We start from the raw sequence: 14,619 nt of genomic DNA, 5'->3' as shown, positions 1-14,619 counted from the left end.
AGGAGCTCAGCCTGAGAGTCGGCCTCTCCGGGGAGAGCAACTATGAACAGCCCCAGGAGTGCTGTGGATGGAATGCTAGCAGAGGCATCCCCAGACACCCACAGGGCAAACCGGATACAAATCTGAACTTTAAAAAGTTGGTAGAGAAGATAGCCTGTTTGTGAGAATTCCGAGGTAAAATGGATAAAAGTTGCTGGATGAGATAGATGGAAAAGAAAAGGATGGATTTTTAGCTTGGGTGCAGGGTGCATGGTTTCTTCATATAACTGAAAACGAATATGAAAATATAACTGAAAATGAATATGAAAAGAGAAATATTTGGGGGAATGTAGAGGACATAGCTAATGTTCTGTTTGTGATGCTGTCCATTTGTAAAAATAGAGACTCTATCACATGGCTTTCGTCAATGCAGAGACACAGTGAGAACCTACATTTAGAATATGCACAAGGAGGTTTGTGCAGATTGTGAGGTCTACACGTTTAAAAAATGCTTCTTGAGAATTAGTAAACATTTGCCTTCCTAAGTCAGATGAAGTTGCTGAAGGAATGCTGAGAGATCAGCCACACGGTAGTGTCAGAACTTGCAACAAATATTTGTAGGAGGGGATTCCCAGATCCAGAAAACACCCTGCCGTGGTTTCAGGGGTGAGAACATGCTGGGAGAGAAGGGGGAAAGAGAAAATGACCAAAACCACCTCTTTGTCACCTATAATTAACCATCCAGATTTGTTTGCTTGCTATCTTAGGTGCCTGGTGTTGGGATATCAATTTTGCCAGACGTTTTCTGGGCTTGGGGGCTTAGTTATGGGGAAGTGTCTTTAGTTTTTCTGAGTCCTCTGAAGGCAGGGAATGGGGAAGTGGAGAGAATACACGCAGTTCTGGGAATGTTGAAAACTCCTATGTAGGTGGCTGTCTAGTAGGTAGTTGAAAATGCGAGATTGGAGCTATCTATTTGAACTATTGGTCCAGCATAGTTGTAGAGTGCCTTGGAGCCAGGCGGACGGCACTTCTATAAGGGAAACATAACGAGTGAGAAATTTGGAAAGTGAAGCACAGATGGGTCCACACTGATCCTGAGAGACCAAACAAGCCCATTACTGTGGAGTGGATTCCAACTCCGTGGGACCCCATGGCAGCAGAGAACTATCCCACAGGGGTTCCATGCTGTCAGCTTTATGGACGCAGACTGGTCTGTCTTTCTAGGAGTCCTGATGGCTCAAAGTAACTGCTGATGCTTCAGTTAGGGGCTGAGCGCTTAAACACTGTGCCATCAGGAGTCTTTCACCAAACAAGAGGAATATGAAAAGAAGATGAAAATTAAGCATTCAGAGAAGTAGAAGTGGCTATATTTATTCATTACAAAATGCACATATATCTTCTGAGAGATGCCTCTCTTTACTAATATCTGCCATAATAAAGCTCAATTTAGAGATTTTTTTACCACACAGATTCAGCTCCAACACTTTTACTTAATAGAAAAATGGAAATAATTCTCTTACAGCATCGCCAATACTTTTTACATCTATTTAACTAAGTTCTTCGATTAGAATTTTACCAACTACATGGTATTGGCCTAGGGAAATAAAGTTGGATAAGTTTAACAATAAAAAATTTCAGGATAGCTGCAAATTATATTAAAACCTTCTTAGAAAACGATTTCTTTTTTTCATAGTATAAATACTCTATACTTCAAAACAAATCTATAAATTTTACCAAAAAACATATCGTAGAGTATAAATATGGTTAAACACTGAGTAAAACATTCATCTTGTCCAGTGAAAACTATTACCAAAATTATATCCTATATGGTTAAATTGAAAGCAACAACCACAAAAGTGTTTCCTTAATCATTCATAATTTTAAATATTTTAGTGGTAATCATCAGGTTTAGAGTTTCCCTGAAAAGTATGCATTTTTACAAATACATTATATATAAATGATTTCCTTCACTAGCTCATCACATTAACTCATATAAAAAAAAGCAAAGCAAAAAAGTAATGAAATTCTAAGTCAAATCTGATATGTCATATAAAGTATACATTATGTTAATGGTTCAAAAACTCTTCTCCCCAACTGAGTCCTGGGTTTCAACTTGGTTCAGCCTGGTTGTCCTGGTTGACGCTGCATTACTGGCATGGGCCAGAGTTTTTAAAAATGTGAGTGACCAAGACCACGAATTGGGTTTGGGAAAAGTATGGGTGGAAGCTTTGCTAGAAACTGGATTTCCCTTTTATAAAATAAGGACAGTGTATGTGATACACAGCTACCAAACTCTTCACCAGGTGAGTGGAAGGCAGAAGCACAAGGCTCAAAGATGGGGCCAACCATGCACTCTGGAGGTGCCCTGCTCGCCACGGTCCTGGCAAGAATCCAGCATCACACCTCATGCTCCAGGAGTCACTCACTTAGCCTCAACCTGGCTTCGATCCCTTCAGGTTAGCATTCTAGATAACCCAGCTTTGAAAAATTCAGGTTTGTTTTAGTTTTGATCTGCAGGCTTTGACTGTTAAAAAGGACAAATTGTGGATTTAGGAAGAGATAAAAATATACAGCCACAGAAAGGGGCACATTCTCAATCCAAAATAATGTTCCCACACTTTGGAATTGAAAACAAGTGCTACATTTTCTTTACATGATCACTATGTTATGAATAAGTTTGACTAGACAAAACATTTGCAGTTAAATAATCTTGTTACGAAGGATCTTTGGATTATCACAAGAAGCATCTTGCCAAGAGGTATCATTTGGCTGTATAAAAAATAAGCATGCTCTTTGTTTAATAATTTTCCCCCAAATGCCACAAATGACTATTTTAAAACAATGTTGATATTATTTACAGTTGAGTTTATACCTTGAGGTATTATTTTTTAATTAGGCAAGATGCTCTTAAACATTAAAAGGTAGATGTGTGAACTAGTATTATAATATGCTGAATTAAATCTAAAAATGTTTTCTTAAAATGCCATTAAAATATACATATGCATCCTAGTTAATAATCACATTTTTACAGAGAAAATGGACATTAAGCTTATAACCCCACAACAGTTTGGGCTTCAGTTCCAGCTTCTCTGTTGTATTAAGTAGAGTTATGAAAATGACATTTAGTGGGCAATTAATTGTGGATACCAGCATAACAACTGAACGAATGGGAAAAAAAAGTACTTAAGACTTCTATTTTGGAACAAATACTGACACTAGAAAAAATGTTAATGGCTCATTTTCCCTTCACATTAGTGCAAATCAGCAAACTTATATCAGAGCTCAGTCATGGAAAGAAGGAAGCATGATCTCATCTTCATCCGCTCCTTGTTCATATCGGATTGATGAGAAGCCCACCCAGTGTAACCGGTTCCTTTGGAAGGACCACCAAATCAGTCCACCGATGACAGCTAAGATGCTCAGCACCGAAAGTGTGATAGCGATTGCTTTGTAATCAGGTCCTGGTACAGGGAGAGAGTTGACATCGGAAGTGGAGATACAAAAGGGAGAAGTGATCATTACTCTTGACTGTACATTAAGCTGAGTGTCACATACTTAACCTCTGCCTGTGAAATTCAAAAAGTACAATTGCTTCATAACATGAACACAGAATTAAAATTCATTCTCAGACACTTAAACGCATTCTTTACATGTTTAAGTGTTTCTTTTTCAAATCCACTTGAGTGCGAGAGGAATTCCTTTCAAAGAAATTAAAGCACTTTCGTCATTCTTACTTTTCCACCATTTGGGAATGCCACTCCAAGTCCATTACCCTCCTTTGATAGAAACAACTTTGTTACAAGTTTTAATTTTCATCTTTTACTCCCTTAGGTTCAAATAAAGGTCTATTTGATTAAAAATGACTGAAGCCTCTGGGTTGAACGCATATTCCTAGATGTTCAACTTCACATGCGGTCCCAGCACCCTTATCCATCTGGTGCAATCCTCAGATGGAGTGATTCTGCCCCACGGCTTTAAATACCATCTCTAAGCTCAAGACTCTCAGTCCTTTGCCCTCTCTCATGCATTCAACTGCATACTAGATGTTGCTATATGAAGATCTCATTTTCATAAGGGCTGTTCAAAATGTACAAAAGATAACTTGATCTCACCACCCTTGATTTACTAACCCTGCCCTCATTCACTCCCCAATCTTAGGTCCTTCCATTCCACTTATAATAGAACTAGAGCCCTCGATGCATGTTTCCAAAGTCTACAAATCTGGTACCTGCCTACCTTTCTACTCTCCCTTGGAGCTTTCAGCAAGCGCAATATGCCTTGATCCTGCTGCCTTTTCCCCTGGTCCTTGCTTGGCTGTCCCTTCATATTCCACTTCTATTGTTTCCTGTCATATGACATCTTCCCTAGTAATTCAATCTACCTGCCTAGCCTTAAGCATATCACCCTTCCGTTTTGTGCACAGAGTTTATTACTATTGGACACCTCTTTCTCTTTAAAAAATTTACCTGTCTATCTCTCTAGCTATCATCTGTCTTCACTAGATTGTATGAGAACAGGAACCTAATTTACCTGGTTTATTGGTACATCCCAGCACAAAGAATAGGGCCTGACAAGTAGTAAACTTAACCCATTGCCACTGAGTCGATTCTGATTCACAGTGACCCTGTACAGGGCTTCTGAAGCTGTAAATCTTCACAGGAGAAGATAGCCTCAACTTTCTCCTATGGAATTGCTGGTGGGTTTGAACTGTCAACTTTGCAATTAGCAGTCCAAAGCCTACTTCGTTGAGTCACCAGGTATCCTCATGGCGTATTTGGAATATGGCATATAGTAGATACCCTAAATATTTTTTGAGTCAATGCATAGATTTCTAGATATCAATCACCTAAAATTGGAGTTTCATATTAATACATCAAAATGGACAATTTTAGGTCAGACCTTAGAAAATGTTGCTATAAAAAATTCAGAACCTTTTCCCAGAAATGAAGTTGAGGTAATAGTTTTATGCATCAATTCATGATGAAACATAATTTAAATTTATGATTTCCTACAGATACCTAGGGTTTTTCACACAATTAAATTTGGTTTTTGCATGGTTCTAAGTTAATCATGTTGTTGTTCAGTGCCGTCGTTAATCATTATCTTACAGAAATGCAGAAGCACAATAACTAATTGCAGAAAAAGATCTTTAAGCTATTACATATTCAAACTACATAGTAAGTTACATATTAAAGATATTTTCACTTAAATTGAAAACATTGCTTTCCTAATTTGGCAGCTCTATCTTTATGCAGAAAGAATTTCCATCTGGGAAACATGAACATCTTGAACCTTTACTTCCTCTTCTAATCAAATGACTATATTCCAGGAAAGGACCTCTGTGGTGAAGTCAAGATTTTGGCATGAAAAGGCTTCGGGATTCATGGGAAAGTTCCATTATCTTTAATTCTATATTTCCACCAACTGAAGTCCCCAAGGATTGACTATTTCAGGATCCAGCAAAACACTATGCATGTAATTGAACCATGCTCTGCAAAATGACCCTAAAGACAGCCAGCATACTCACCTAGAGGGATTTTGCAGACAACTCTCCCATAGCCATGCGAACATTCAACTTTTTTCCAAGTTTCATTTGAAGCCAACAAAATGCTACATTTCCCATCACTATTCTTGTTTTTCTTTCCCCACTTGACAAATGTCACTGCAGATCCATCTAACCAACTCCAAGACTTGTCTGAAGAAAGAAATTAAATACAACTATGTTTACGGACACTAAAATTTTGTTAGAAATGTGTAAGGCTCGTACAACTAATTTACATGGTCCAAAATGGTAGCCACTAGTCACATATGGGAGAAAGATGAGGCTGTCTGTTCCCATAAAGATTTACATTCTTGGAAACCCCGAACAGCAGTTCTACTCTGTCCTATAGGGTAACTACAAGTTGAAATCGACTAGCGGACATTGGGGTCCTGGGCAGTCCGATGTGACTATTAAAATTACATTTCTTAAACCTGAAGAAAAAACAGAAAAGAAGTCTTTCTGTTGCACCAGTCACATTATAAACCACAGGTCAGCATTCTAGCGGGCTGCATAGATGTAGAACATGTCCGTCATTGGTCACCATTTTATTAGAAAGTAACAACAAAGAATTGTGCATTCCAATGAAAGTACCGAATGCTTGCATATTGTATGGAATAGATTCCTAAAGATCCATCTAAAGATCCATCCACCCATGATAATAAAAGGTGGGCTAGTGAGAAGGGAGGGTCTGCAATGGTAGTCTTCGAAAGGTCCCTCCATGACTCCATTTTTGTTTTCCAGTGCACATGGAGATGGTGTAAACAATCTGCATCTCATGGAGGAAGCCAACTTTTGCACAAGTATTTAATATTTTGGAATTCATGCTTATTTCAATTACATAAAAGTCAACTGTGAATATGTGTTCCTATCCACCAAATTCTTGCTCTTAATTCACTATCAATTCCAATTTCACTTCTGCTCTATATCTATTCTTTCTTATTGAAGAAATTTTCCACAAATCTGTTTTGAATCAATTCTTGGGATTTCATGAAATGAATTTTGGGGAAATACCTATATCAGGCTTAAGTTTTGATTTATGGTAAAAATGCTCCAAGAGCGAAGAGAACAGCAAGAGAACTTTCTGAGTACCGTGTGAGCTGCCAAAGCGCTGAGTGACAGACACTAGAATTCTAGGAAAGTAGGCTATGGGCTCTTAGTGGGGAGATGGTGACTTTGCTACAGGAGACAGACACACTAATGAGGCATTCCAAGGGTTTTAGGAATAAGCCTCCAGTGAAATTCCAGTTGGTTTCATCTGATTTTCTGTTCATTAGTGAATTCTCTTATCACTAAGAAGCTACTGACTTAGTCCTTCAGAATTTGAAAGCCTCCAGATGCGCCAGTCTAACTAAATAGACTTCGTGTACTCATCACTGAGAACATTTGAACCAGCTACCACTGGGCATTCATTAACGAGGCGGATTTGATATTTAGGACAAATTAGCGCTCTCTTTGTGTACTGTGCACACAAATACGTCACTTACCAGCAGAATGTTGAGACAACCCGAGCCACACCCTCTTGGTGATGTAATGATTTTCTCTAATCAGTCTGCTCACGAATTTATTCTCATTTTCATTTTCTATACTAATAATAGATGCAGAATGAGCTGTTGAGGAAAAGAAGGTCCACATTAATTAACTTTATGAAAATGGAGAAATGTTGTCTTCTTAACCAGCCATTTGAGTGGGGATTAGGGGGGGAACGATCATGAAGATTATTGAGAACTTCAAACTTTACACAGAAAAAATAAAACAATCGATATAAATGCCATATTTTAAAAGTAAAGCTTCCTAAAAATGTTAGAACTTTGAAGTGCTGTATAAAAATTGTTGCTTCAACATATCTATTTCACGTATCTTTTCTCCTTACAACTTTGCAACCAGAAGAATCTTTGTATGGGAACTGCTGCTCTTGGGTGCCATCGAGTTGATTCCTATTCAGGGTGACCTTGTGTACACTGCCGGTCCTGTGCCATCTGCACATGCCTGGCTCTGCTTGAGTCCCTTGTTGCCATCACTGTATTGGCCCATTATCAGTGAAGGTCTTTCTCTTTCTCCAGGAGCCTTAATCTACTGGCATCAAATACATTCTGACCCATGACAATCCCACATGAAGATTTAAATCCTATGTGGGATTGTCATGGGTCAGAATGTATTTGATGCCAGTAGATTAAAGCTCCTGGAGAAGGACATCATACTTGGTGCAATGGAATGACAGTGAGAAAGAGAAAGACCTTCACACTCTGCTGAGTGCCTAATGGGTTTGAACTGTCAACCTTGAGGTTACCTGACAGTTCTTACCTGACAGTGCCACCAGGGACTGGCCCCTCCTAATAATATGTCCACTGTACACAGTTGAAGTCTCACTATCCTCACTTCTTTTTTAAAAGTTATTTTTAATTTTAACAGTTTTATTGACATAATTCACATAGTTCAATAGTTCAAACATATTCAAAAGAAATGTACAACCATTGCCATCATCAATCTTAGAATACTGTATTCGTTATGAATAGTGCTCCATTCCTCCCAACCTCCCCTGCCACAACATGAAGAAACTATTAATCTAGCTATTGTCTCTATAGATTTACCTCTCCTGGATTTTTTATAAAGAAAAACATACCAAAAAAACCAAACACCCCAACAAAACCCCAAATAACAACAAAATAAAGCATAGAAAAACCTCAGTTGTGAAGATAACAGAAAATACTAAAACTAGAACAAATTTGAAATGGGTCAAAAGGGAGAACACGTGACAAGGTGCATTAGCCCACTTTCCCGGGCCCTCTTTCGGATGGCACGGCCACTGCCATCCCTGGTCCATGGCCGGAGGGAATTCATGGAGGCTTCACTCAAGTGGGGACTCTGCTTTCACTGCCATCCTTAGCCTTCTGCAAACTGGATGCTCACAATAGAAGTTCTAATATTGTTCTCTCCTTTGGTCTTGAATTTTATTATTTACAGTCCTTGGATCACACAGGCTGTTGTGCTTCTTCTGTAGCACTTAACTGTCGCCTCACTTCAATGGCTACCTGATTTAAGACAAACCTGTTTTTTTTTTTTCCTGCTAGCCAAGCATCATGTGATTTCACCGCAGTGGCACTCCCACGCTTAGGGTTCCCTTCATGAGGGCACGTGCCGACCAAGGCCATGTCGGAAGAACGAGCTGCTCTTAGATTAGGACTCAAGTAAGTGTGAGTCCCAAATCCACCCATATAGCTCTGATTTATACATCTCCCCTGGTCCACTTTAGAGGCATCGTTATTCTTTTATTGGGAAACATTACGAATCATTTCCATCACTATTGAGAGTATCATTCATTTAGCCAATGTTAGGACACTTCAAATACTGTTTAGAAAAAGAAAGTATACATGCATAGACCATTTTTAGATGAAAATACATTCACTATCCTCCCTTGTAAGGGGCATTCTGGATGTAATTATTCCAAGACAGATCCGCCCACTCTTCTGGAAGTCCGTAGTATGTTCAATATTCATGGCTAACACCATTATTCAAAGATATCTATTCTTCTCTGGCATTCCTTATTCATAGCCTGCTTACACATGGCTTGGATCAGGCACATTGTAGTTCTGAAAGTGTCATCTTTGCTTTTGAACACTTGAAACAGGTCTTTGTTGTTGTTGCAGATTTCCCCAATGCAATAAACACATAATTTTTATTTCTTGATGGCTGCTTCCATGCGTGTTAATGTAAGACCAAATAAAATTAAATCCTGACCACCTGAATCTTTTCTCCATTTACCATGATGTTACTTGTTGGTTCTTTATATTGAGGCTTAATCCGTACTGAAGTCTTTGATCGTCATCAGTAAGTACTCTAAATCCTCTCCACTTTCCGCAAGCAAGCTGTGTCGTCTTGATATCACAGGGTTGTTAATGAGTCTTCCACTCCTGATGTCCATTCTTCTTTATGTAGCTTAGTTTCTAAGATTACTTGCTCAATATACGTACTAAATAATTATGGTGAAAGGATATATACCTTTATCAATTTTAAACCATGCAGTGTCTCCTTATTTTGTTCAAATGACTGCCTGTATGTCCAGGCTTTGCAGGAGCACAATGAAGTGTTCTGGAATTTCAGTTCTTTGTGATGTCTTTGATGCACAGCCAAAGACGTTTACATAATCAAGAAAGCCCAGGAACCCGCTGTCAGGTATCTTACTAGCTAGCTACAATAAGTGAGATATTTGATGGCACAAGTACTGGTTTACTCCATCTATATTTAGCACTCTTTCTGCACGTAGTTTGCTTCTGGTAAAATAAAAATAAAAGAAAATAGGTTTGGGATATTGGGACATCATTATTGACATTACCTTAAGTGTACTTTGCTAGAGTCATAATAAGTTTTTAAATGTAGTGCTTGAGTGTGTGAGTATTTCTGGAGTTTGATAGGTAACCCTAAACTCACTGAGTAACAGTATTCTTACCAGCCATAGGTAAGGGACTAGGAAGAAAACAATAATTAAACTTGGGGGTTAACCAAATAGACTTCAACAGTAACAACCCAAACATACTGGAACAAAAGCCTTTCTTTGGTGGGAAAGGAAGACATTGTAAGAAGGGCAGGAAGAAGATGAGGCTGTATCTACTTCTCGAGAGTTCCACTCTCAGAGTTACACTCCTCGAGAGTTACACTCAGAGTTACACTCCCAGAGTTACACTCCCAGAGTTACACTCAGAGTTACACTCCCAGAGCTACACTCCTTGAGAGTTACACTCCTAGAGTTACACTCCCAGAGTTACACTCCCAGAGTTACACTCCCTGAGAGTTACACTCCCAGAGCTACACTCCTCGAGAGTTACACTCCCAGAGTTACACTCTCAGAGTTACACTCCCAGAGTTACACTCCTCAAGAGTTACACTCCCTGAGTTACACTCCCAGAGTTACACTCCTCGAGAGTTACACTCTCAGAGTTACACTCCTCGAGAGTTACACTCTCAGAAACCCATAAGGGGGAACCGATCATAATAATCTACATATAACCCTGTCCCAGGGGGAAGGACAACAGAAACATGAGTGAAGGGAGACATGGATCAGTGAAAGACATGAAAAAAATAATAATTTATAAATTACCAAGGATTCATGAGGGAGTGTGGGGGAGGGGGGAAAGGAGCTGATACCAAGGGCTCAAAAAGAAAGAAAATGCTTTGAAAATGATGATGGCAACATATGTACAGATGTGCTTGACACAGTGGATGGATTGTGATAAGAGCTGCACGAGCCCCTGAAAAATGATTCAAAAAGAGAGAAAGAAACCCACAGGGGCAGTTCTACCCATCCTGGAGGGCTGCTGTGCATTGACATGGACTCGGTGGCTGTGAGTTTGGTTTTCTTTCTTTTTTTCAAGGAAGACCTTCACTTGTGTTCTCTCTGCGCACCCTCTGAGTGTAAGTGCTGTATACTTATATTGTGCAATATTACACAACCTTGCAGAGGAAATAGGAAATACTGATAGTGCATTGAGTTACACACTGGGTTGCTAACCACGGAGTCAGCAGTTCAAAACCACTAGCCACTCTCCAGGAGAAAGATGAGGCTTTCTACTCCCTTAAAGACTTGAAATCTTAAAAAAAAATTAATAAAAGATTTGAAATCTTGGAAACCCACCATGGCTGTTCTACTCTGCTCTGCAGAGTCACTGAGAGTCAGAATCTATTTGAAGAGAGTGCGTTTTCAGAGATGAGTAGAGGAAGTATCACTATCTTACAGATGAAGAAGCTGAGGCTCAAGGAGGTTAAATAAGTAATCAGCGCTTCTCCACTTGTGGGTCATGACCCCCAAAGGGGTCAAACAACCCTTTCACAGGGGTCGCCTGATTCATAGCAGTAGCAAAATTACAGTTATGAAGTAGCAACGAAAATAATTTTATGGTTGGAGGGTCACCACAACGTGAGGAACTGTATTAAAGGATCGTAGTATTAAGAAGGTTGAGAACCACTGAATAAGTTAGTCCTGTTTACACAGGTAGCCAGTAACAGATTTAGAAAGTCAAACTCAATCTTGACAATAATCAGCATAGTTAAATCCTCACAATACAAAAGGCATTCTGCCATATTTGCACATGTTATTTCCTTTCCTTTGTTCTTACAACAATCCAACTTTTGAAGCAAGTATTATTTCATTCTGATAATCTAGATAAGAAAAGATATAATTGTGCAACTCCCATGTCACTTGGCTAAGTGTGGAAATCAGGATTGGAAACATAGTTTTAAGAATTTAGCCTCAAAAAAAAGAAAGAAAAGAATTTAGTGTCTGATGGTGCCCGGCTAGCAAAAGATATAGAGTCTGGGATCTTAAAGACTTGAAGATAAACAAGCAACCATCTAGTTGAGAAGCAGCAAAACCCACTTAGAAGAAGCACACCAGCCTGTGTGCTCACAAGTTGTCGATGGGATCAGGTATTAGGCATCAGGAGACCCAGAACAATCATATTGATGCAAACAAGTGGTGGTGGTGGTGGTGGTGGTGGTGTTTCACTCAGTGGAGACTCAAAGCCCATTTGTAGACAATTGAACATCCCCTCACAGAACAGTCCCAAAGAAGGGACAAGCCAGCCAGGGTGCTGTACAGCACTGATCAAATACACAACATTCCTCTAGTTCTTTGATGCTTCCTCCACCGCTACCAAGACCCCAATTCTACCATACAAATCCAGCTAGACCAGAGCATGTACACTGGTACAGATAAGAGCTCTTGACACAGGGAGTCTAAGGCAGATGAACCCCTCAGGTACAATAATGGGAGTAGTGATACCATGAGGGTAGGAGGAAGGGTGGGGCAGGAGAAAGGGGGAACCTATCGCAATGATTGACATATAACGCACTTCCCCACCTCCCACCAAGGGGGAGGAACAACAGAAACATAGGTGAAGGGAGACAGCAGTAGGTGTAAGATATGAACATAATAATAATAATTTATAAAGTGTCAAGGGTTCATGAGGGAGAGGAAAAAATGAGCTGATACCAAGGGCTCAAGCATAAAGAAAATGTTTTGAAAAGCATGATGGCAACATATGTATTTGATACAATTGATGTATGGATTGTTATAAGAGCTGTAAGAACCCCCACTAAAATGATTTATTAAAATAAAAAAATTTGAAAAGAATTTAGCCTCCACCCTACCTTGCAGCAAGTCTACTTCCTCTTTTACAAGGAAGAGTCTTGTGACTTTCAGAACATATTGACAGCACACACTAGCTTAGTTTCAATTCTCATTTGTCAAGTGCCCATCACGGAGCCGTGCCGTAACTAGGATATTTTAAAACCAGTCTAGTTTCTCCGCAACTGTTAGCAAAATAAATCAGAGAGTGCTATCGCCTGGCTAAATTGCTACTCCAAGCTGCTCGCAAACAGTCTTGGTCTTCGGTGATCTCCCTAGGATTCTTTGCACACGGTGATTAAGCTTCTCTTTTTCAAATAGATTGATCTGTAGATAAATAAGTCCTGTCCCTCTGACCTACAGACCATAATGTGGGCCGCTGCTAATGCAGAATGGATCGACAACCCATGTTTCTTTGCGTTTTTGTTGGCCCAGCTAAGCTCACTAATTAGTAACTGGGTGATGAGAGACGTACTTACGTACTTATGGAAGTGTCACGGGAAGGAGATGGCTCAGTCAGGGTGCAGTGTAGCAACGATGAAACATACAATTTTCCTTTAGTTCCTAAATGCTTCCTCCCCCTTACTATCATGATCCCAAGTCTTCCTTACAAATCCGGCTAGACCAGAGGATGCACACTGGTACAGATAGGAACTGGAAACACGGGGAATCCAGGACAGATGATCCCTTCAGGACCAGTGGTGAGAGTGGTGATACTGGGAGAGTGGAGGGAGAATAGGTTGGAAAGGAGGAACCGATCAACAAGGATCTACATATAACCTCCTCCCTGGGGGTCAGACAACAGAAAAGTGGGTGATGGGCGACACTGGACAATGTAATATATGACAAAATAACAATTTATAAATTATCAAGGGTTCATCAGGGAGGGGAAAGTGGGGAGGGAGGGGAAAAATAATGAACTGATGCCAGGGGCTTAGGTAGAGAGCAAATGTTTTGAGAATGATGATGGCAATGAATGCACAAATGTTCTTTACACAATGGAAGTATGTATGGGTTGTGATAAGGGTTTTATGAGCCCCCAATATTATGATTAGAAAAATAAAAAGGAAAGAAAACAATTGTATGAAAAAGATAATTGTATCAAGGCAAATCAGAGATTTTTAACTCACCAAGTTCTGGACACAACTCTTGGGCCTCTGAGAAAGTGTGCAGTGCCTGGTCAAACAGGTAACAGTGACCCCTGTACTGGATCCATGGTGACCCATTCATTTTTGTCCCTGGACACCTTGAGGAATATTCATAAGCGGTCTGCTCTTTAGCTATAAACATGAACCACACAGTTGTGAGAATGCCGAGGAGAGAAATGACGGCCCTTCCTATATTCCTTACACGTTGCTGTTTGAAATTCTTGTTCCTGTGGGGGAGAAAGCTCTCCCTCCACAGCCATGCTGGAGAAAGGCACAGTGCGCATCCTCTAAGAGGGTAGTTCTAGTTAACTTCTGGAACACCAGTCGCTCCCCACTTTTATTTTAATTTCCTGTTAAGGAAAAATATGCTCCCAAACCCTAAGTTTTTGTTTCTAGGTCTCTTCTAGGATGTCTTTCTTTTTTTGTGTGCACCGCCCTCTCTGGTTCAAGAACAATTTGTTCCCTTTCAAGATGATTTCAATGCATCAGTTAATTCAACCACAGCCCTGTCAGTGTGGTGGCCCAGCATGGGGCTTTGGTTACGTAGATGTACCCAGGGAGCCTACACCTAAACCCTCAAGTTCTGCAAAGCCCCCTACGTGCAGCCAAAGTCCAGCAATCTTTAGACTTGTGTTCTGCTTCATCGCTTACACTGGGAATACCTATTAACCAATCGCAATGTCGGAAGGGCTTACATGCCTTCCACCCAAAAAAGGAAGATTGCATTTATTTCTGGACTTAATAACAAAGATATCAGTTCTTGATAGCTTTATTATTCATTATTTGCATAGTCTCCTTGTCTTATATCTATCTGTCCATCCAGTACTGTCTAC

At 39.9% G+C, this 14,619-nt stretch overlaps 1 protein-coding gene across 1 annotated transcript in view; it reads right to left on the bottom strand.

Annotated features, from left to right (window-relative positions):
• Nucleotides 1-3,194: 3,194 nt before the first annotated feature.
• Nucleotides 3,195-14,619, bottom strand: part of LY75 (lymphocyte antigen 75) — a 114,848-nt gene continuing 103,423 nt past the window's right edge. Inside the window, exons 32-35 of the mRNA XM_075529667.1 lie at nt 13,769-13,918; nt 7,006-7,128; nt 5,507-5,674; nt 3,195-3,440 (exon numbers count right to left, since the gene is read on the bottom strand). Of these exons, the coding sequence (XP_075385782.1) occupies nt 3,262-3,440; nt 5,507-5,674; nt 7,006-7,128; nt 13,769-13,918 (620 nt within the window). The 3' untranslated portion in view covers nt 3,195-3,261. The remainder of the gene's footprint in view (nt 3,441-5,506; nt 5,675-7,005; nt 7,129-13,768; nt 13,919-14,619) is intronic.

The sequence above is a fragment of the Tenrec ecaudatus genome, chromosome 13 (assembly GCF_050624435.1).
Source record: "Tenrec ecaudatus isolate mTenEca1 chromosome 13, mTenEca1.hap1, whole genome shotgun sequence".
Classification (NCBI taxonomy): domain Eukaryota; kingdom Metazoa; phylum Chordata; class Mammalia; order Afrosoricida; family Tenrecidae; genus Tenrec; species Tenrec ecaudatus.
The sequence above is the reverse complement of the archived record's forward strand: the minus strand, read 5'-3'. Positions and strand labels throughout refer to the sequence as shown.